The sequence below is a fragment of the Manihot esculenta genome, chromosome 13 (assembly GCF_001659605.2).
Source record: "Manihot esculenta cultivar AM560-2 chromosome 13, M.esculenta_v8, whole genome shotgun sequence".
Taxonomy (NCBI): Eukaryota; Viridiplantae; Streptophyta; class Magnoliopsida; order Malpighiales; family Euphorbiaceae; genus Manihot; species Manihot esculenta.
In genome coordinates this window covers 3948914-3972492 of record NC_035173.2, presented here as the reverse complement: position 1 = coordinate 3972492, position 23579 = coordinate 3948914, and the positions used below count along the sequence as shown (strand labels likewise).

The following is a 23579-nucleotide window of genomic DNA, read 5'->3' as shown; positions in this document are numbered from 1 at the left end:
ATTTTATTTTATTTTTATTTTGTATATAAAAACAAGAGATGACATAAGAAAAATGTGTTTTGTCAATAATGTTTCACATATGAGACAGAACCAAAATATTATTAGTGCATTAAAATAAAAGAATGGTTGCATATATCAGTCTTGGTTTCTCTATTTACGCCTAAGAATTTACATATTAGCTGGGTTAGCACAAGTTCATATCCATGGGTTTCTGAAGCAGACTTGTAGCCTTCAGAACCTGTAGCAGAAGCAACCTGGAGGCTGGTTAAGAGGGGTCATGCCTCTCCCCTTGGATGCGTCTATGGCCTCCAACATTGACACTACCTCCTCCATCTCTGGTCTCTTGTTAGGCTCTGCATCCCAACATCTTCTCATCACTTTTGCTACAGACCTTGGACAACACTTGGGTATTTCTGGCCTCAGATTCTGCATTAAAAAGAATTTACAAATTGTCAACTCCGACGATTCTCAAAGTGTAAAAGCATTGCTTTCATGCAAAGACCAGCGGAAGATGCAAAATAAAAAACCTACGAACCTGGTAAACCACCGCAGAAGTTATTTCAGCGAAGCTTATATTTGGATACAACACGTTGCAGCAATACATCTCCCATAAGCAAATTCCGAAGCTGTAAACGTCACATTTCCTGTTGTATGGCTTGTTTTCGAAGACCTTAAATCATATCAGCAAAATCAGCATTACAAACTCTTTCTCAGAATTCATCAGGCTAGAAAGGATTTGAATGATTGGCAACACTGCTGCATGTTTTGTTTTTAATAATATACATACCTCTGGAGCCATGTAACCAAGTGAACCAGTACAACCCGTCATTTCATTAGAATTCAAAGCTTCAAGTCTAGCAACTCCGAAATCAGTAATCTTCAGTGTTTGATTCTCGTCAAGAAGCATATTTTCTGTCTTCACATCTCTGTGCGCAATGTTCTTGGAATGTAGGTAGCTCAACCTGCCAGGATGAAAAGAGCATCATTGAGCATAACGGTGGAAGATTTTGTGAAAGAAAAAAGGGGTATATAATATTGAAAAGAAATCTAGTTACCCTCTTGCAAGATCTAGAGCTAGTTGCATGAAATGCTTGAAAGGCAGCTTTGTTTCTCGGTTCTTGATGAGGTAGGATTTCAGAGAACCTCCAGGTTGATAATCAGTGACAAGGCAACACAAATTGACAGCCATGCCAATTCGGCCATTGTGGGTTTGGAATTTTATTTCTGATGTACCCATCATAGCACCTATCAACTGTGCAACACAGGCAACAAAAAAGGTTCAAATTTGTTAGAAACTCTATGCAAATTAATTAATTTCATAAAAAAATGAAAAATATTTGATCACCTGTGAAACATTGGGATGAGACAGTTTCTGCCAAATAGAAACCTCTTGCCGAAATGCTGCCCTAAGTGAAGAAATTTGAGCGTTTGTCTTTTGATCTTCATCACCCCAGTCAAGCACTTTAACTGAAACAAAACCCTATTGTGAATTGATCAAGCTTATCACTGAACCAATTAATTAGAAAAAGCCAAAACGAGAGTGAAAGTTGAAAGATCATACTGATTCTTGGGATATAATCAATAGAGTGCAAAGAAAAGCTAAGCTAACTAACCTGCAACGTCTCGGCCGTCATAATCTCCTCGGTGAACAGAAGCAAAAGTCCCTCGAGCTATTAATTTTTTAACAGTTAGTTTATGGGGATCAATCTCCCATTCTTCTTTGACGCAGCCTTTGAGCTTTGTTGCCTCGTCGCCTTTCTCCTCGTACACACTGTTGAGTCGTCCAAAGTTGACATCCAAGCTCTTAAAAGCAATCAAGTTTGCCCTTCCTAAGCTTCTACTCCTCTGCATCTTTCTCAGATCGCAAGCTTTTTACAGAATCAGTGTAGCAAATCAGTTATATTTGGCGGAAGCGAGTTTGTTTTGAAAATTGATAGCAATTAAGCGGTGGTATATATATAGTTTTCCTCTAAGTGGAGGTTACTTAGTTGCCAAGTTTAGGGGTTTAAGGATAAAAGTCGGTGTTTCTCTTGGAAAAGGAAAGGAAAGGAAAAAGAAGAGAAAGTCGATGTGTGTCAAAGCACTTTCAATCAAGAAAACTTTCTATACACACAGAAGTTTACTTAATTGCCAAACTTTTCTTTATATCTCTCTTTCTTTTTTTAGTTTTATTTTTCTTAAAAAAAAAAAAAAAACTTTTGAAACTTCAGGATGTTTTATATTTTTTTATATTGTAAAAATTAAATAATAAAATTTCCTTTTCTTTAATTATTAATGCTGAGATCTGAAGTTTTCCTTTCTCATTTCACATAATCAAACTCCATTTTTCTTTTGCTAATAAATTCCATTTCTCCCAGTCATGTGGAAACCAATTTTTTCCATCTTTGTTAAATTTTTTGAACTTTTTTGGTGAATAGAGGTTCTAAAAGAAAGCCCAAATCAATTCACTGAATGGACTTGGTGTAATTATAAGTTAAATTATTAGGTGAATATTATGGTTGAATGGAGTTAATTACTAAAAAAAAACCTTATTTTTTATAAATTTTTTCAATTATATCTCAATGATAAGAATTAGATTGAACACTTCCATTTCAAATCTACTTGTTTAAAATATAAAAATTAAATTAAAATACAGGAAAATCCGTACTCATATAAGCATTAGTTTCCAGCTATTGATTATGTATTCATATATAATCAATGGCTGAAAAGTCGATGGTAATATAAATACGTACTTTCTTTGTCCTCATCCAAAGCAAATTATACTAGAAATGCTGAAACGATACACTAGGCTATATAACCTTGCAAGTTTCCTAGGCATAATACAATCCAAAAATGCAGAGATCACTGTTTCTATTGGCATCAGCAGTGGCCATGCATCCTTAACTTCCAGAATACTGAAAGGTAATAAAATGCTAAATATAAAAAACATTGAGCATCACTCACAAAATGTACTGGTAACTACTTCTGCAAATTGGCTTGTTATTCAGCAATTTATATTTCTTCCACAACTCAGAGATTCTTGAGAAAATGCGATGAATATCAAGATCATTCAAAGAAACAAGTATCAATTTCCGTTTGAAATGCTAGTTTAATTGTGAAAAACAAACATGCTACATAACACCTGTTGCCGATCATCTTGTTGGCAGCTATAACAGAAGTCCACCGGCCATGTTATAGAGGTGTTGCAAATCCTGATACAAGAACACAATAGATCAATAAACTTAATTTTGAATGCCTCATTCTAATCTGGGACATTTGGAGGAGGCTTTTTGAGATGTTATTGGTTGATGTTATCATAAGACCTATCAAGAAGTTCAGGACGCAGGTACTTCAACCAGGAGCAGCAATCTAAATCAATCACATCAAGTTAAATCCGACGAGTCGGCTGGTATATACTAATAATACTATTTAACTAGAATGTTATGGAACTGGTGTTTGCACATAGATTCAAGTTATGTTTGCCCTCTGCAGTGATGAAGTCCCAGAAGTGAGAAAAATCGACATGTACGAAAAGTTCCTGTGCAGCAAAGCTAATTACAGAAATTGAATGTGATAAATATGGTGTCCCTGTTGTATGTTGACAAGAAAATTGTATATAAAAGAAGTAAAAGGATTTAAAAGGCTGCAGGAAATTTCAGAAAACATGGAGGGAAACAAATCATTAAACATATTTTTAAGAAATCAGGAAAGTGTGTTAAAAAGCTTATGTACGAAAGAAAAAAAAAATCTCTAGTAGATCTCATTTAAGTTTGAATTGGCTTCTTCCCATCATTATGCTAGACTTATAAAAAACCTAAGGAACATTAGGAACTCCCCTGAATTCCCACTAGTTTTCAATAAGCTTAAAACCAGGAATCTGCTCTAAAAATGTACCAAGTTGGAACAGCTAGGCATACAAATTTCCTATATCAATTCATTTCTGGAATCAAAGGTGAGTTAAGTGGTCAGACAAATGCATCCATATGGATATGCAAAGTCTATGATGATGCATAGAATCAGGTGAAATCCCGTAAATCAGCCATGCTATAATTGCAAAGGCTCCAATTCACTACAGCAAGACGCTCTCTGGCCCTGGACAAGAATGTCATGACAGGTCCTACCTCAAATGTCCCTTTTCTCTCATCTTTCTGATAGTTTCATGGTAGTCCCTGTAGATTTAGTGCCTTACAGATTAATTGCTAGCATAAAACACAAATACAAGGAAACCTAAATACCTAACCCTGCAGCTGAAGCAAATTGGATGAGTCTGCCATGTAAAAACATCAAACGTGTGAAGAATATCTTCACCGATTTGGATATTCTAAGATTAGGCTTGTTCACAAAATGGTTGGACAAATAGGAAGTTGTGACTGCTTTACTCAGTGGCAGATATCAATCCATTTTCATAGCACTCCTCCAGAAAGCAGTTGCAGAAAACAAATATGATCCCAAACCAGATATTTTGATTAGCATTTAACAAAACTTAATATCATTTTAAAATCCATTTATCTGGCCAGCAATGCAGAAGGGCAACAAGAATCAACCATGTTCTGTATACTTTTCTAAAAATTTGCATAGTTTAGTGTCAAGGCCATCAAACAGCCTAAGGAGACATCTCAATGACAAGATTATTTGATACAGAAAACAAATATTTTCCCCAGAAATGATTTTAGCGTCCAGCTCATTAATCAGGCATTCAACCAAACCAACTAAGACAGAGATTTTTTACTATGAAAATTTTTTTAAAGAAAGATTAGGGTTAAGAAGGGGCATTTTCTTTCTATCCTAAAAGTTCTCAGAATTTCAATATCTTAATAAAAGGAACCAAATCCTTCAGCATTTCCTAAAATCAAAATACACCTTCTAATACATTCTACTGTGCCTAAGATCACATTGACTACCATATTATTGCAGATCACAGGATGTTAATTAAAAAAAAATTACTTTCAAGAGTACCTTCAGAAAGACATCCCCAAGTGTCATTATGCAATGATAGCAATGAGGTGAACAAAGCAGAGGCTGTAACACTATGCAATGGCATTAAGGACAGTGCACCACCCAACTCCACAGGAAGCCTAAAACAGCCATACAATGAGTCTTCTTAGAATTACTATAACAGAGTCCACAAAGATTATTTGAAAACATTCAAACAATTGAAATAAAGCTCTTGCTCTTTAAAATGATGATATTGTGACAAAGCAACAGATAACAGCATTAGAAAAATGATAAATACACTACATCCAAATTGATCTTAAATCTCAAGAGACTAAGAGTGTGAAGTTGAACCCTAAAACTCTTTTCATACAAATTATATGAAATCTGAAAAAGGAGGTACTTTTATACAGGATCTTGGAATTGAATGAGCATCCCCACAATTGAAAAACAACTAAAACCACAAAAACTATAGTTTGCATTCGGTTTACATCAATAAATATCCATATTTCATAATCCAATGACCAAAACAACCAATAAAGAAAAACACAAAATGTAATTTCACATTCCTTAATTTGAATCAACAAACAGCATGAGAAAAGAGATATAAACGGGTGTGTACTCATACATAGGCATAGAATGCAAGAAAACCTGGAAAAGCTGAGCTTGTGGGGTGATAAGCGACTAGCAGAGGAAGACTTGGGGAAGAGTCCAGTCAAGCTAGAAGCTTTTGGAGCAAAAGGGGAAGGTATCGTTTTACTTGATGTTGATGATGGTGAACGGGCTAAAAGGGTTCTAGCAGAAGCTGAAGAGAACTGAAGGGTTCTTCTTGCACCATTGGCCGCCATCTTTCTTCGTTTCTTTCTTTCTGTGCTAAGCAAAACCCCTCGCCGCCCTTCAGTTCTATGCTGCTCAACGGCAAGAAGGGTTGCAGTTTGTGGGCTGGATTTTAATTAATTGTACTATGGACCTAAAATTAGCCCATTTATGAAGCGGCCCAACTTCTTTTGGGCTTATGTTTCTTTTTGTTGTATTGTTTATGCAGTAAATTACTGTTAGATCCCTGAAATTTCAAGTTAATTCACCTCTATTTCATAATTTATACTTATTCTAATTTAAATATATTATTTTATCTCTATCATATTATTCAGTCACTTAAATTAAAATTAAAATTAAAATATATTGATTAATAATTTTTTAAAAAAAATTAAATAATTTAATTTTATAAATTTATAAAAATATCTAAAAGAGAAATTATTATTTAGCCTTTTAATTTTAAAAAATATATGAAAATATTCTTAAAATTTTAAAAATTATACTAATTTATCTCTTCGCTATTTTAACAGTTAAGTATAATATTAAATTTTAAAATACCTCAATATATAAATATTAGTTAGTAAATATTTTTACTAAATTAAAAAACTAATTTATAAGTTTTTTTTATATTATATAAATTAAATAATAAAATATTTAAAGGTTAAAATTAATAAAAAAAATTAATTTAAAATTTTAAAACGTTTTAATATATTTTTTAATTAGAAAATTAACTAATAATTTTTTGTATATTATAGAAATTAAATAATAAATTTTTATATTTTAAATAAAAATAAATTAGTGAAATTTTAAAAAATTTAAGGACTTTATAGTAATTTAAAAAAAAAAGGAAAGTGAAAAAAATTAAAGAAGTGTTTTACATGGGACATGGACAAGACAAGCATATGATGAAATGAAAGGTGAGGTTAAAAACACAAACACCGACCAATGGCTGCTTCGTCTCCGTCTCCGTCTCCGTACATAAAATTAATGAATTCACGAAACCAAACCAGTACGAAAATATATCTACGAAAGCCACTTCTCTTTACATTAGTAATTGCTGTCTGCCTCACTTCTTCTTTCTTCTCTTTTTCTAAAAAATAAAAATAAAAAAAATTATTTCTGTCATTTTTTTACGAAAAATAATTATTTTATTTCTTAATTTTTCTATACATTGTGAATATTATGCTTATGGTAAATATTAGAGCTTATTAGAGAGTTTTCTCTGTAATTCAATTATTTATCATTTCTTAGTGAGATAAATAATTATCATTTCAAATAAAATAAAATTTAATATAATATGAAAGAAAATAAAATTATTATACGTACGGAGTTTGAACCAAAATTAATCCTAACATATTAAGACTTTTACTATATACTTGTTTTACAACATAACTCAATCTATTTGCTTTTAATGCTCTTAGAAACATATGTCCTTTTTCAATTAATTTTTTTAATTGATAAAATAGTAAATATAAAGTTAATTATTAGAGATAAATTAGTAAATTTTACACTTTTATTTAATAAAAAATTATTATTTAGTTTTTATAATACGAAAAAATTCACTAATTAAATTTTTAATTTTAAAAAATACTGGTGTCATGAGATTCAGAAAACAGAATTTATAATATTAGTGTAAGTTTAGATAAAGAGAAAAATGTACTCTTCTTTTATTCATGAGATTTAAAAAACAGAATTTACAGTATAAGTATAAGTTTAGACAAAGAGTAAAATATTCTTTCATTTTATTCATTTTCTTTTACCTACTACTGACGTCTAATAGTTTTTCTGCTATCGTGACACTTGTCTCTGTCACTCGACTCCATATATACGGACGTGTTAAAACCTTTTTCTGCGCCAGTCGGTCATTTAATTTCACTCGGCACGTATGTGAGCAGAGTTACGAAATGACTGGACCTATTGCTCTTTCCCACATCACATCACTGAGCTGAATCACTTCTCGCTGGACCTGAGTTTGCCATCGATCCGCCCTGCCCTGCATATCTAGGTCAAAACTTGAAATGTTAGATCGGTCAGCAAAAGAGGCCTTCATAGGTTTTGGAGCAGAGCTGTTTTCTTGGTCTAACATTACCCAGAGTAAATAAGACTCAGCGATCATCAAATACATTAAAATATATATGATATTTTAAAAAATATACTAAGTAATTTTTTATTTATTTTACTATTACGTATGGTAAAAAATTTTTAAAGAAATTAAATTTTTATTTCTTCGATATAGGAGAAATAATTTACTTTTAATTTTTAAAAAATAATTAATTTGAACCCCATAAAATTTTAACAGTGACGCGAAACAAACTTAGGTGATACCAATTATAACTTGATTGTGAGAGGTATCTTCCTCTTGATCTTCATATTCAATGCCAGAATGGTACTATTCTCATATAAAATTAAAGTAGTTGTCCTTATTCAATAAATTCTTTGATCCTCAATATCAAATAAACATCGTTGAACCAGTGAAGAAATTCTTTCTACATGGTTATCATGGACTATGACACGTAATAACTTCCTTAATGTCATTTCATTTGTTGTTTTATGAAGATATTGGTGGTGTTGATTTTATCATTATCATCATTATCATCTCCGATATGCATGAGCCATGAGATAAATCCACCAACTTTTAATGCTTCACACGCATTCATGTAACAAAACCAACTTGTTTATAAGCATCATCAGAAGCACACGTAGAGAGAGATTATCGAGACAGACGTGCATGTATTTTCATGTCTTGTCTGATCGTTCACCCGCTTTTGTCCTGTGTCTTTTATTTTAGGTGCTGCATCTTCAGAGAGCAGTAGTTGAAAACATTTGAAGTTTGGTTTATGATTATTTGTTGGGAAAGGAAGTTGCAGAGTTGGCCTTTAGAGTAGGAAGAGTTTTAATGGAGATCCAGCTACCAAATTTATATTAAAATAAGCTAATATAATTGCTTATGTTAGTTTTACTGTGTAGTCTGTTCTTCCTAATGATATTTTATTGAAGTAATTATAAAAAAATTATCCTAGTTCAGATATTTATAAATTTAATTATAAAATTTTATTTTATAATAAAATAGTTCATTTAATTATGATTCATTTTTATATTCTTGTCCTTTGATCACTAAATATTATAATTATTTTAAAATAAATATTTATATTTTTTTAAAAATTAATTTCACATATTTATTAAATTTAATAGCTTATAATCAATTAATAAAATAAAAATTAAATCAAGAATATTAACGCAATATACATCTAAATTTAAGTCTAATTTTTCTCTTTTTAATATTTTTTATTAATTAGAATAAAAAGGACACATCATATTTTTTATTTTATTATTTTTTATATATAAAATCTTAAAATTTAATAAATAGAGAGATTAATTTATAAATATAAAAGATTAATTTTAATTAAAAATATAAATTTTAAATTATAAAATTATTTTATTAATCAAATAAAATTTAATAAATTAAATTTAAAAATACAAAAACTAAAATATAATTTTTATTAAATATATATAGTAAAATTATAATTTATCAGTGATATTTTATGATATTAATATAAAATCTTTTTATTATAATTAAAAAATATATAATTCTATTTGAAAATGCGCTATAATAAATTTTTAAAATTACTCTTATTTTATTTGTTTTGGCTTCTGTATGACTTGCTGGCCGTGAATGATATGCTATGCATTAATATACTATCCTAAGATTAAAAAAAAAAAAAATTTATATTGGAATTCTATATTAAATAAGAATATATAGGGAAAATTAAAATGGAGCAAAGAGATGAACCGACATTTACTATAGGATAGTATGGGAGAATTAATTAGAAGGAGAGACAAAAGAAGCAGATTTCAAAGTAAATGTGGGCTATAAATGTAATATGTACAATTAAATCTAAGTAGTTGAAATATAAAAAATTACGACCGACAGGTCACTCTTATCATAGATTAATTTAATATTTTAATATTATTTTTAAAAAATAAATTAAATTTAACTCATCGCAAAAATTAATTAAAAAAAAAAAATTCGAGACTATAGGGAGTGATTCGGTTGCTCTGTTATAAATCAATATAGGAGAGCATCATTTTTTTTTTTTTTTTTTTTAAAGCATCGACTCCTTTCTCCTTACTAGTAGAAAGCAGATCATAATTTGTGGAAACTTACGGAAGTGTCTCCTTGATTTCAAAGTTGCAATCAACCAAAACCCAAAAATTCAATTGCATCTTGTAGTAATTTCTAAAGTTGCTAATAAAAATTAGTCACTTTTAAAACGTAGAGTCAAAGAATGAGTGAAATTTTGAGAGTTTTCTTATAATCAGAAAAAGAAAAATGTCACTTTTCATTTTCTATGCATGATTTATTTTAAATAAATTTTTATAAGAATTAAATTTTTTTAAAATGAAAATTTTTTAAATTAAAAAGTATTGAATTGTTTCTTTCTAAATAAGAAATTTGAAGGAAAAAAATTAAATTAAATTTAAATTCTCGTAAAATTTTTTATTTGAAACAAAGACATTATGTAGATCATTAAACTATTTTTAATTAAAAATAAAATAAAAAATAAAGTTGAGAAAAAGGCAGAATGGTTCGTCCGACAATCATGTTGTGTTAACATGTGCTGCAAGTTCTTGAATGAAAAGCATTTTAAGCAAAATTCACAAATGATTTGATTTTTTTTTTCCTTCTAAAGTCCTTTCGGACAGCTCATTATTTTAATCTATTTATTATTATTATTAGTATTAGTATTCAGAAAATAATTTAAATATTAAATATATTGTTTTTTTCCACAAAATTATATATTAAAAAACACAGCCAAAATAAAGTGGTGTTCGGTCAGCTTTATTTTTAAAGTTTTTTTTTTTTTTATTAGCTGTCAATTAAATTGAATTTATTTTTTATTTAAACTATATTAACTTTTATAATTTTTTTACTTTATAAAATTTTGTATTCAAATTAATTTTTTTATTAATAATTATTTGGAATTATAATAAATAATGTATTTCAATAGCTAAAACCAAACAGATTCTACACTAACGTTTTCTTTCTCTATGTCATCTTAGTCATTTTTTCAATATAAGGCTTAAACATATGATAAATTTCAATTTAAGATTCATTTATTTTTTCTGTATATTTATTTTTCGCTTTAAAATTGATTTATTTAAAATTATTAATTGCTTCGAATATATTAAGGAGTGTTAGTTAATTTTCTAAACTCTAATTTATTATTTATTTTTTTCTTTTTTTTTAATTATCTTATTTTTCTATTAATAGATTTTTTTTTGAAAGTAAAATGAGGATTCTATTAATAGATTAATAGTGAGAGAATTATTGAAATCAATAATTAGATGAAATAAATGATAATTTAGTCAAATTTGCTACAATTTAGATAATTAAATTATTTTATTAATTAATCATTATGTATAAACTTTAAATGGAAGACAAAAGTAGACAGAGATAATAATTGAAAAGAATGCATTAATTATTAAATTAATAAGTTGAAAAAATAAATTAAATATTTCATCCCTCTACTTTTTTAATTTCATATAATTATTACAATCTCAATAATTCTTTCTTCATCAATCGAAAAGTAAGAAAAAATGCCAATTAAATAAAAATAATTTTATATTTTTTGAAAATTTTATTTATTTTTTATTTGTAATTGAGGAATTGATATTTTTTTATTTAAAAAAGAAATTGTATAAAAAATTTTAAAATTTAATTAAAATAACCATATTAAGATGAGGGGATGTGAAAATTATAAGGACAAAACAAGGAAGCATGGATAACTAAATTCAAAGAGATGATGATGAAGCCTTCCCAAGAAATTGTCATTAATTGTGGCCTGCATTTCCCTTGTTTTGTATTCACATTAAGACCAAACTTTCCTGTTACTAGTTGAAATTGCTGAGTTTGACTAATGTGTCCTTTGAAATATGTGATTTCTTGCAGCTACTTAATTTCAAGACATTGGCTGGCAGGCAGGCTGGCCGGCTGCCATTTCATCCTATTTCTTGCCCCATTCAATTTCATGATAAGGATGAAAAAAAAAAATTTTTATTTTAGTATGATTCACTTTATAAAAAAAAAAATTCAAAATGAATTCTTATTGGATAAACATAACAAATCTTTCACAAATAGAATACTTAAACATAATAAAGATTTAAGAACATTTTGACTCTAGGTTTGCAAACCATCAAAGGGGCAAGAGAGATGATGGACACCCACCAAGTCTTCTCTTCTTTAACATCAAACAATCCAAACATTGCATGTTATTGTATTTAATAGCACAAAATGATTGAGCACCAGGGAAAAAGTTTACGCCTAAAGTCCAACACTAAGTCACCATTTATATTGTACTTGTAGATGGCATAATCAATCTATTAGAAAATAGTAATACCTTTGTCAGTACAAAATTGACTGCATATCCTAAAATCTAAGAAAACAAAATCTCAGCTTTAGTCTATTGTATTAATTTGTAATTTTGTACTATTTCTATGTTTTGCATGATTATAGTGCTCACCACAAGTTAACTATTTTTAAAAGATTGATTTGTTAAAATATAATTAAGCTACATTTAACTCGTTAAAATATTTATAAAAAAGGATTTAATAAATTTCAATTATCCATAAGAGATTGATTATTTATGAGATATTTATAATCGAAAGTAATAAGTTTTTTTCAAAACAACGTAGTTTTGTCTCTAATAAGTAAAACTCACGACTTACAAGGACACATACTCTAAAGATTGAGCTACTGATTAACTCTTTTTAGATAAAACTAACCTTTCTCTCCTAGTTTATTCATCTGCGGTGGTCCAAGTCATATCATTCTCGAAAATCCAATGACATACCTCGATCTGACCCGGATCCGAACCCAATGCCAAGAAAGCTCCGTGGGTGGGGCTCCAAGCCGATGTATCTAAGTGACAAATGGCAACACCGTGGTTGATCTTCGCCTTGCTATTTGGATCAAAGATCTCCGCTTCGTAGATCCGAACTTTGGGAACCGAGTGGCAGTAATAGAGGAGGTAAGGGAACAAGCTCTGGTGACAAGATACTGATTTTGTCACTTTTCCACCATTGATCCCTTTGACCGAACCGATCAAGATGTCCTTCTTAGATCCTTTCACATTTTCCGTCGTACGTACCACCACATTGTGTCCTAAGACAGAGGTGGCGAAGTCGATCATGTCCTCGGCTGAGCCCACGCAGCGCTTTGTCTCGCCTGGGCTAGGGTCTCTCTCGCACTCGTTAAGAGCGTCAATGATTACCTTTTCCATGGTGGAATTATCAGCGGCGTGGAAAGTTTCCTTGAGTGGAGCAATCTTGGAGGAGGAGAATGGTAATTTTGAGGTGATGGACCGGGGCAAAAATGACCTTGGGGGCATTTTATCTCTAATGTCAGGCATTGGCATCACGTTACCCATCTTCAGCTCTGACTCTCGGAAGAATTTGCCAGGCTCGATCCACTTATTTACCAAACTACCACTGAGGTTTTTTCCAGTAATTTCTTCAGATGCAGTGATGGCTGTAGAGCTTATATTGCTGTACTCAGAAAAAGAGATACTCTTCTTATTGGTATACTCTTTGAAAGTGTTGTTCACTCCATAGATCTTGAATCCAATCTTCTGCCCGTCAGCTTCTTCACCATATGCTGAGAACGTATCTGTTCCTTCATTGAAGGATTTTCCATAATTTCTGAAATCGACAGTTCCTTGAGTTGATTTTTTAGCATACGATTGGAAGGAATCGTCACCCACATTGGACTGTTCTCTGTAACTGGTGAATGTATCAAAACCACCATTTCCTTCAGCACCGTAGTTTTTGAAATTGTTCTGTGGAACATTCCCATTAACCCCATAAGACTTGAAGGAATTGTTAGCTCCATTACTGTTCTCGCCGTAATTCGAAAAATCTGAGCCAATCACATTAGAGTTCTCTCCATAGCTCGTAAACTCATTAGGGGCTGCATTCCCGTTCTTCCCATAACTGGTGAATGTTTCGCTACCGGAGTTTGTATCCCCTGTATAACTTGAGAACTTTTGGGCCTTGAGGTTTCCATGATCGGAGTAAGACGTGAACCGGAGATTTGGTACATTAACTCGCTCATTGTAATTCTTGAACTCGCTTTCACCTCCGCTGCTCCTGGCACCATAGGTGTTGAAGCTTTGGTCAACGACGTTTCCTTCAGGGCCATAATTGGAAAATTTCTCGCGGTGATCAATAGCGACTCGGCCATATCTGCGAAAAGTGTCAACAGGTACATTGACACCATCAGAATAGTTCTTGAAGGAGTCGACTCCCTCCACCACACCTGTACCATAATTGGTAAAGTTCTTATTTTGGTAAACAGCGAAGTCTGAGTTTCCATCGTGCTTTTCAAGGCTGGGAGCTAAGTCGGGGAAGCAGAAGAGCTTGGCGGAGGAGCAGAAGGCGGAGAACTTAATGGAGAGGGCATTTTGCGATGCGAGTTTGGTAAAAATGGCAGCATCCACGGCGTTCAATGGGGATGCCTTGGATAGAATGAATTGAGATTGTGGTAAATTGTTGTGGATCTCCTTGTCCCAATACCGACTAAGATATGCTTTTGGCGTTAGTGGGCTTTCACCCGCGGCCAGTAGCACTCTGGCTAAACTCAACTGCAGCATTCAAGAAACATAAGCCAACCCAACCAGAATTACATGAAAGATAATTAGAAAATAAAACAAGAAAAACAAAACAAAACAAAAAGCCATTTGGATCGATTCAGAAGAGCAAATTTAGTATAAAGAGAGGTGCTTACATTGAGCAAGAATGGGAAGCTAAGGAAGACGACGAAGACGACAGGGATAATGGGGTGAGTTTGCATTTTTCTTCTAGCAAAGACGAGTGAGAATATAAAAAGGTTTAGAAAGAGTGGACTTGGGATTTGTTCAGTGAGCTTTGACGCAGCTGGGGTTCCTTTCCTCGGTCGAGCATCACAATTCACCTGCAGCAAAGTCCACAAAAGCCATAGAAAACAGAGGAAAAGAAATTAACGTCCAACGTAGATTTCAATGGACAAAACACTCGACAGTGATGACATGAAGCTAAAGAAGCAGAGAGTAACTCTATGAGAGAACAAAACAAAGGTGACTAATGTGTAAAATGAAAAGAAATGGGTTGAAAATTTGATGAGTTTGAAATGTTTGGCAGCTTCAAATCGTTACAGAAGAAGAGGGAGAATATTACGTATACAAAAAAAAGTTGAGTGTTTTTGTGTGCGAGTGTATTACGTATTTGCTAATCTTGTTTAAAAAATCATGCAAAAAAAGTGAGTGCGAAGATTGAAGTTGATGCAGAAATGAAGGAGAAAGAGCCAAATAAAAAGAAGAAGAGAAAGGTAACTTCTTAAGCAGATGGAGCCAAGATTCGCCCAAAGCTAACTCCTTGGAACTCTGAAGGAATGAGCATAAATGGGACTTTATTTATAGAACCCAATTGCTTCTAAAATTTCATGCAATTAGCTTTTCTAAAAGTATTTTGAGCAATCTCTGTTAAATGGAATTAAGCTCCAATTAGCAATGTGTTCAGAAAAAGTGAAACGAAATTTTGTAGAATAAAATAAAATAAAATAATAAAAATAAAGTATCAAAGTTTTTTAATATCAATTTGTTTGATTAAAAAACGTAAAGTCATAATATACTTAGCATTTTTTAAACATTCAAAAAAAAAATTATATTCTTTAAAAATAAGGCGCCAAATAAAATATTATTTTTTTAAATTTGAGTAAATCTGAGAGGTTTAGGTTCTATTCTCTTAATTTTTTATTTTCATTTAAAAAAAAAAAACATTGCAATGCTTTGGTTGCTTAGAGTATTTTTGTTTAGATGCCTATCTCCATTAAACTCCAGTTATGCATAAATGGATTGCAGATGAAGGCATTAGCTTCTCCGGCTGAAGCAGCTCATCTTCTGATGTTGATTTCATTATGCATATTCACTTGTTACCAATTTTATTTTCCGCAGTGTCTTGTCCTTTTCTTAAATTCCAGAAAAGCTTTTGTAATAGTTCCAAGTTCAGCCAACTTCAGAACTGTATATAATTAGATATCTCCTTGAAGACAAAATCCCAAGTGGGAAACCATTGAAACAGAGGCTACCCTACATGAAGCCCAGCAAGAGCATGATATACATGAAACTAAAGGCAAAAATTGCATTAAACACCATATATGAATTGAGAAACACTCTTCCCCTTGTATTTTTCCTGCAAATAATTGCTTGACTAGTTAGGTGAGTTATCCATGTTCATTGATCATCCTTATAACTATTAGTACATTGTCCAGCTGTTATGCCATCAATTTTTTGCAATATTTTAAAAGTTTCTCCTTCTCAGGCCTGTCAATGGGAGCTGAAGGACCTCAAAGTTCAGATCTGGCAATTAAATTTCAGTGCGCAAACCTCCTCCCCTCTCTCTCTAGAATCCCACATTAATTAGCTAAGAATTGATATCAAAGTCAGTCTAAATCAGAAAAATTGTGTGAACCCAATAGATCTAAGTGAAAAGATCTATTATAAGACGAGGTAAATTATTTTGAGAGTATTGGCGAAACACAATATCTAATATCCAATATCCAGTTCTAACTTATAAATTATATCCAATTTAATACAATATAATATAATAGAGTTATAATGAATGAAAACATCTCACAAAGTTATTTAGACCGATTTTAGTCCGGCCATTTAGGCTCTCCTTTTTAATTTTTGGCTAGACGGCTAATACCCAGTGGCTATGTACCATTTAGTTCCATTCATATAAATTTGTACAGTCATTTTCCACCATAGTTTTGGTATAAAAGTTTTGTTATCTTTACTAAATGGGGATGAAAACTGTTCATTTGCTATAAAAATACTTTGTGACCGTACAAAAAATTAATACTCTGAATCCAAAATCTTCACTTCTTAATGAAGAAGCATTATCATTTTAACTAGTAAAAGCATATCTATGAATTCCAAATTTGAAAGCATACTAAACTTCACTTCTTTGGCTAAACTTGTCCTATTTATTTTGCTGGGCAGTAATATTAAAATGCTAAAAAAGCTGTAATCTCTTTGAATATTCAGTAGATTTTGGCCAACTTTATTCAGATATGCAATATCTAAATCTGAATTGATGACCAAATTTAAGCTTTAAGCTTTAAACATCCTTCTCCGCCACACCTAATTAGAAAGCAATCAAATTCTTGAGAAAGCTAATAAAAAGAAACAAAAGCATATGTTACCATATCTTGTAATAACAAGTACCTTCTTTCTCTTCTTTTTTTTTTAAAGGAAAATAATAAGTAGATTTTTTAAAATTTTAGAGATATTTTTATATTTTTTTTTTAAATTAAAAGACTAACTAATAAATTTTTCTGTATTATAAATACTACATAATTAATTTCCTTTGTTTCTTTTAATAGCTTTGATGGTGTGGATGAGAGAGATGATGGATCTGGGTGTTGAGCCACTTGGTAGCTCAAGTGGATGGAGATATGGAGTGGAGGCTGGACCATTTTCATGATAAGAAAAGAGTCACAAGCTCAACATATCAAATAATGAATGTACTACCTACTTGAAAACAAATTCAAGAAAGCATGTATCGGAAGAGAAGATTCATCCTAGACTCCAGTAGCTTTATTTAATATTTGTGAAATTAAAGAAGTTTATCCCCAAAGGATGAAATTTTCACTTGTGAGGAGTAGTAGTGTTTTTTTAGCATGCATTTGCCCAATGATGATTCTCTTTTTTCATTGGCAATAATATTCACATGGCACTGGAAATTGCTTTTTGTGTTTGTTTTTATCATGCCAGCAGTAGTAATTCCTGGGGCAGATTTTATATCCCACTCGCTTAATAGCAACAGTTTAAAAAATATTATTTTTATTTCCATTATTATAATATAAAATAATAATTTATTAAATAATAATTTATTAAACATAACTTAAATTATTATTAAAATATATTATTATACATAATAAAAAAATTCTTTATTTACAATAATTTTAAAATGATGTCAAATTATTACCTTATTAATATTAATTTTAAATATTTTTAAATCTTTAATATAATTATATGATACTGTGAGATTTTCTTGGTTATAAATTTTATTTGTAAAATTTTTTCATTATTAAAAATCTGATTTTTTTTTGAGATTTTGTAAAATTTCAGATATAAATTTTGTGAGATTGTGAAAATTTAATTAAAACTACACAATGGAATGAAGGATTCCCTAGACAACGTGGGGTTGGATTCCTGATAATGAAATTTCATGCACATCTGAACAATCACATGAGCTTGGATCAAAGAAGCAACCAATTTCAGTAGGGCATATGCATGTATCTAAAGCTGTAAAGATGCCATTAACTTTAGCAGAGATCAGCAAAGAGAAGTTAACAAACAAACTTCATCAATCATGCAAGTCAATCAATCCTACAGAATCCTATAACTCTTTCTTTACAAGAAAATTGTCTTCATATATCCCAACTGCCCAAATTCATCCAATTCCAACCTCTGCAAACTTTTCATTCACTGTAAAAAAACAAGATATCTGCAACGGAATGACTATAATATAAAATAATTAGTAAAAGTAATAGAATAAATATCAGAAATATGCTATAAAGACAGAACAAGGAAGCATTGGATGATTAAATTCAAAGAGATGGTGATGAAGCCTTCCCAAGAAATTGCCATTAATTGTTAAATTTTGCAGCGGGAAGACCAAACTTTCCTGTTGCTATTTGAAATTGCTAAGTTTAACTGATGAGTCCTTTGAAATAGGGCTTTTTGTAAATTTAAGAGTAGGAGACTTTTTATTTGCGGATTGCGTATTTAGAGTTAGGATAAAAATATTTACGTATTTGAGATTGGGATGACAGGTGGCAGCCGAAAAATTTATTTGGCGCCTATTTAAGAGGCGCCAGAGCCTGGCGTCACTTTAAGTGGCGCTAGGCCATTATTTTTTTATTTTTTTAGAATGGTCTAGCGCCATTCACAGTGGCGTCAGACCATTATTTTTTTTTTTCTCTTAAGAATGGTATGGCGCCACTGTGTGTAGTGGCGCCAAGCCATTTTTTTTTTAAATTTTTTTAATTATTAAAATATTATAATTATATTAATTAATATATTATTTTTATATTATATTTTTTATTATAAAAATTTTTTATAATATATTTTATTAATTTTAATATATTTTTATAATAATATTCTAATTAAATAATATTAATTATAAATTTATTTAACTATTATTAAATATATATACAAGAAAAATTGAATCAAATAATTAATAAAAAATAGAATAATTAATTAATTAATATAAATATTTAAAATTATAAAAATTAAATTTATTTTTATTGGACTGTGATTTGTATGTAATCATAAAATAATATTAATAGTCCTAATATTTTAGAGAGTTATGAAATATAATATAAAAAATTTATTATAATAAAAAATATAATATAAAAAATTTAATTATTATATAAAAAATATAATATAAATAAAATTATTAAATTAACATTATATAAAAATAATATATTAATTAATTAATATAATTATAATATTTTAATAATAAAAAATTAAATCATGGCCTCACTTCTTACAAATAAAAATAAAAAATAAATAATGATTATATATTAATATTTGATAAATTAATAAAATTAATATTATGTTGTGATTAGAGATATAAAAATAATTTTGTTGTGATTAGATATATACAAATAATTTAATAATATTGTATATATTTATTTAATATTTTTATTATTTTAATAAATTAATACAATAATATTATTTTATTATTTTAATAAATTAATACAGTAATATTGCGATTAAATAGTATCAGTAATTTTTTAATCACATAATAATATTATTTTATAATTTTACAAATTACTAAAATCAGTTATAAATAATTTTAGTATTATAAAATTAATATTATTATGCATAATCATAAAATTAATATTATTCTGTGATTATGTACGGCGGCATAATAGGAATCTAATAGAAATAAATTTAGTTTTTATAATTTTAAATATTTATATTAACTAACTTTTTTATTTTTTTATTTTTTATTAATTATTTAATTCAATATTTTTATATATATTTAATACTAAATAAATAAATTTATAATTAATATTATTTAATTATAATATTATTATAAAAATATATTAAAATTAATAAAATATATTATAAAATATTATTATAATAAAAAATATAATATAAAAATAATATATTAATTTATATAATTATAATATTTTAATAATTAAAAAAAAAATTTTAAAAATAAAGGACTATGAGTGGCGCCAGGCCATTCTTAAGAAAAAAAAAATAATAGTTTGATGCCATTGTAAGTCGCGCCAGACCATTCTAAAAAAATAAAAAAAATAATGGTCTGACGTCACTTAAAGTGGCATCAGGCTCTGGCGCCTATCAAACAGGCGCCAAGTAAGTTTTTCGACTGCCACCTGTCACTCTAATCCCAAATTCGTAAATATTTTTATCTTAACCCTAAATCCGAAACTAAAAAGTTTTCACCTCTAAATTTATAAAAAGCCCTTTAAAATATGTGATTTCTTGCAGCTGCTTAATTTAAATCCATTGGCAGGCAGGCTGCCATGCATTTCATCCTATTTCTTGCCCCATTCAATTTCATTCATCCTATTTCTTGCCCCATTCAATTTCATATATTGTTCATCATCACGTTAAGTTGGATTGAGAGTATTCGGTTCAAATCAAAAAAATCAATCGAATCGAATTAATTTAAAAATTCACTTTAATTTTTTATTCATTTTAATTCCGTTCAAATTTTTAATTTAAAATTTTTTCAATTATTTCAGTTTTAATAAAAAAAATTAAAAAAATCGAATCGAATCGATTAATGATAATAGTATATTATTTTTAATAATATAAAAAGATTAGATTATATTAAGATTAAAATATTATAATTAAATTTTAAAATATTAAAAATAAAATTTAAAAAAAATTATTAAAAATTTAAATTCATCAAACTGAATCGAATGAAACTGAATTAAATTGATTTAATTTGATTCGACCAAAATCAATTTAATTTTATTTTTATAAATATTAAAAATTTAATTTTAAATTAAATCGATAGCATAAGTGATGGATGAAGAAATCTAACATTTGTGTTGATTTATATCTAGTAGTTTTTTTTTTTTTAACGATGTGACTTGCACGTTTATTTAATTTTTTATATATATTATGATTTCTTATTTTTTTATTAATTTTTATATAAATTATTATTATATTATTGTTAATTTTTAATCAATTAAATTTAATCTCATTATTTTAATAAATATATGAATATAGTTTATTCCCAATTAAATTGATTCTGTATTTAATTCAATTAAAATTATTATTTTTTAACTAATCACATGAATTTTTTCATTTATTTATATTTTAATCGAGTGAAGTTATTATTTAACTAATTAAATTAATTTTTATAAAAAGTTTTTTAAACTGTTTTTAAAATTTCATTAGAATTTCAAAATCAATCAAATTAATATTTCATATCGTTTTCTTTTTAATCCATTAAGTTATAATTTAATTTTAATTTATTAATATTGTTGCTATATAAATAATATTATATCTTTAAAATATAATTACAAAAGAAAATAATAGCTACAAAAGATATCATCTATTTTAGTAATCCTTATTTGAAATTTGATTTTCTTATATTTTTTAATATTATTTTAAATTTTCATAATGAACTCAAATTAATTTAAATAATAAATTTAATATCTAGTTAAAAATATTCTAATTTTAAAAATTATAATCTTATTATATTTTTATATATCCTTTGAAAATTTTTTAAATAACTCTAAAAATAATTTAAATAATAAAATTATCATCATTTTAAAAATTAAAATTTAAATGATAAAGTTATCAATTTTTTTAAAATTAAATAGTATTGTAAATTATTTTTTATTATTTTTTCAAATTAATTCATTTAATTTAAAATTTAGATTTATTTATTAATAATTAAAAAATCATTTATTAATATAAACATAATAATCACTTCAAATAAGTTACGAGCTATCACCTTACAATAGGGTCATAGGATCATGTGGCAAAATAGGCTATTGTACTCTTGAGAATGAATATTCAGATACCATATTTTTTTATTTTTAGCCAAAACTCACCTTTTGAACAATAGGACTGAGGTTTCACGGAAAGTTGAGAACACAATCCAACAGATCCCCATTATATTTATAATTGCAGGATTCTTATCTATTAGCAGGTACTAATCAAATTTTTAGAAAATTTAACAAGTAATTCCATTTTTTACAGTATAACAATTGTGAATATAAAAATTAAGGTATACATTCTTATATAATGATAGGGTGTATATTTTATCTATTTAATGCAAATTTTCCCTATAAAATTGCAGTTTATTATAGTGAATTATAAATATTTCTTTCCTTTTTGCAATATTGACAGATTTTGAACTCTTTGAAAATAAAAGCTTGTAATCGGAAGATTTAGACAGAAACCACAAGTGGAGTTGTCTGGCCGACCTCTCACAAAGCTCACCTCGAACTCACAAGCCGACCTCGAACAAGACAGACCTCGTATGTAAGACCGTAGATACAATTCATGGAATATCACCGGATTTTCAGGTATGATTAAAGAAGATCAATTTGAAAATGAATGATTTTAGAAAGACCAAGATTTTAGAAATTGTCTCTTTTCTTTTTAAAGAGATATTTTATTTTTTTACTCTTTAGTTTAAGATTACTCTTTGAAAAGGGGAAGCTTCTTTGTATTGGACAACAAGGAAATTTGGAGTTTATTCAGGGTTTTATCATGAGTTTTAGTATCTAAACTCTTTTATCTAGTTAGAAAATTTTCAAGGTGTAATTCACAGAGATTGCAAGATCAAATCGAGCTTAATCTTTCATTCTCATTTCTGGTTTCTTTGTTATTTCTTCTATTCTTGAGATTATTATTTGTTTAATTGATACAGTCTGCCCAATTGTTCAATTGAATAAATAATATATAATCATTCAAATTCATTAAGTCTATAGTCACTTGTGAGTTTGATATTTGTAACAAACAATGTTTTATTTTGAAATTACGTATTATGATTTCATAGTGCATTGAGTGAACTTCTTGGTCGGAGTCAAGTCTTGCTAGTTTTCAATGTTGTTATCAAATTAAATCTTTTTGAGTTGATCAAGTGGTTTTTTTGTTGAAAATGGGTTAATTAGTGAACTGATTATTTTCAGTCTTTTATTTAAGGAAATATTAGATTGTTAGACCTTGTTCAACCATAACTAGTTGACCATAATTTGAGATCGAACATCCTTGAGTTTGTAATAAATCCAAAAAATTCACACTGAAATATTCTCAAAACTAGATGTTTTCTTACTCTGATTAATGTCTTTAATTATTTATTTTTTATTAATTTACTTTTACTTCCAATTAAATATTCTCAATCAAAACCCCCATTTTTATATTTACAGTTTAATTTATTTTGTTTTGAAGCGAGACATAAGGTCAAATAGTTGGACAGTTGGATCTTTAAAATATATAGTCAATAGGTCGAACATTAGGTCTTTAAGTCACCAAGTCGTGTGTTCAACAGATTATCACATCTGGAAAGTGACCAAGAGATTGGCCGGTAGGCCATAAGGATGACAAGTCGGTCAAGTAGATTGGCAAATCGTTTAGTTACAAGACTATTGTTAGGTTGTTAATAGTTCAGTCAATAAGTCGACAGGTCGTTAAATCAAGTCGAACAAGTCGATTAAGTCAGACAAGTGGGTCATTAGGCAAATCTCGAGAGCGTCATTCACCTTATTTCACATCTACCTTCATAAAATAAAAATACAGTGGTTACTC

General features: G+C 28.8%; 3 protein-coding genes across 5 annotated transcripts; all 3 read right to left on the bottom strand.

Annotated features, from left to right (window-relative positions):
- Positions 1-87: 87 nt before the first annotated feature.
- On the bottom strand, positions 88-2147 carry LOC110629954 (serine/threonine-protein kinase STY13). Of its 2 annotated transcripts, none has more exons than XM_021777184.2 (6): positions 1614-2147; positions 1346-1467; positions 1056-1252; positions 788-962; positions 536-670; positions 88-426 (listed from the first exon to the last, which is right to left on the bottom strand). In XM_021777184.2, the coding sequence occupies exons 1-6, from the start codon at positions 1849-1851 to the stop codon at positions 232-234; spliced, it is 1062 nt and encodes a 353-aa protein (XP_021632876.1). In that variant the 5' UTR covers positions 1852-2147; the 3' UTR covers positions 88-231. The 2 variants fall into 2 exon arrangements, with proteins under 2 accessions (XP_021632876.1, XP_021632877.1); XM_021777185.2 differs by having other exon boundaries at positions 1346-1480; positions 1614-1783.
- A 442-nt stretch (positions 2148-2589) lies between these two features.
- Positions 2590-5844, bottom strand: LOC110629399. Its single transcript, XM_021776353.2, has 3 exons — positions 5563-5844; positions 4936-5054; positions 2590-3191 (listed from the first exon to the last, which is right to left on the bottom strand). Exons 1-3 carry the CDS (start codon positions 5757-5759, stop codon positions 3172-3174), a joined length of 336 nt encoding a protein of 111 aa, XP_021632045.1. The 5' UTR covers positions 5760-5844; the 3' UTR covers positions 2590-3171.
- Positions 5845-12337: 6493 nt separating this feature from the next.
- On the bottom strand, positions 12338-15247 carry LOC110629570 (polygalacturonase 1 beta-like protein 3). 2 transcript variants are annotated; one of them, XM_021776596.2, is made up of 3 exons: positions 15094-15247; positions 14510-14695; positions 12338-14366 (listed from the first exon to the last, which is right to left on the bottom strand). In XM_021776596.2, the coding sequence occupies exons 2-3, from the start codon at positions 14573-14575 to the stop codon at positions 12525-12527; spliced, it is 1908 nt and encodes a 635-aa protein (XP_021632288.1). In that variant the 5' UTR covers positions 14576-14695; positions 15094-15247; the 3' UTR covers positions 12338-12524. The 2 variants fall into 2 exon arrangements, with proteins under 2 accessions (XP_021632288.1, XP_021632289.1); XM_021776597.2 differs by having other exon boundaries at positions 14510-15166.
- Positions 15248-23579: the final 8332 nt, after the last annotated feature.

Bases quoted from the DNA above. Each gene is read 5' to 3' on its own strand.
- LOC110629954 (XM_021777184.2), bottom strand. From the start codon at position 1,851: ATGCAGAGGAGTAGAAGCTTAGGAAGGGCAAACTTGATTGCTTTTAAG. The intron at 1,253-1,345 runs GTGATCAAATAT...TGTGTTGCACAG, and splicing joins CTCATCCCAATGTTTCACAG to TTGATAGGTGCTATGATGGG. The intron at 671-787 runs GTATGTATATTA...ATATGATTTAAG, and splicing joins TTGGTTACATGGCTCCAGAG to GTCTTCGAAAACAAGCCATA.
- LOC110629399 (XM_021776353.2), bottom strand. From the start codon at position 5,759: ATGGCGGCCAATGGTGCAAGAAGAACCCTTCAGTTCTCTTCAGCTTCT. The intron at 5,055-5,562 runs GTTTTCTTGCAT...TGGCTGTTTTAG, and splicing joins CACAAGCTCAGCTTTTCCAG to GCTTCCTGTGGAGTTGGGTG. The intron at 3,192-4,935 runs GTACTCTTGAAA...TTCTTGTATCAG, and splicing joins TTGGGGATGTCTTTCTGAAG to GATTTGCAACACCTCTATAA.
- LOC110629570 (XM_021776596.2), bottom strand. From the start codon at position 14,575: ATGCAAACTCACCCCATTATCCCTGTCGTCTTCGTCGTCTTCCTTAGC. The intron at 14,367-14,509 runs GTAAGCACCTCT...TGAATGCTGCAG, and splicing joins GCTTCCCATTCTTGCTCAAT to TTGAGTTTAGCCAGAGTGCT.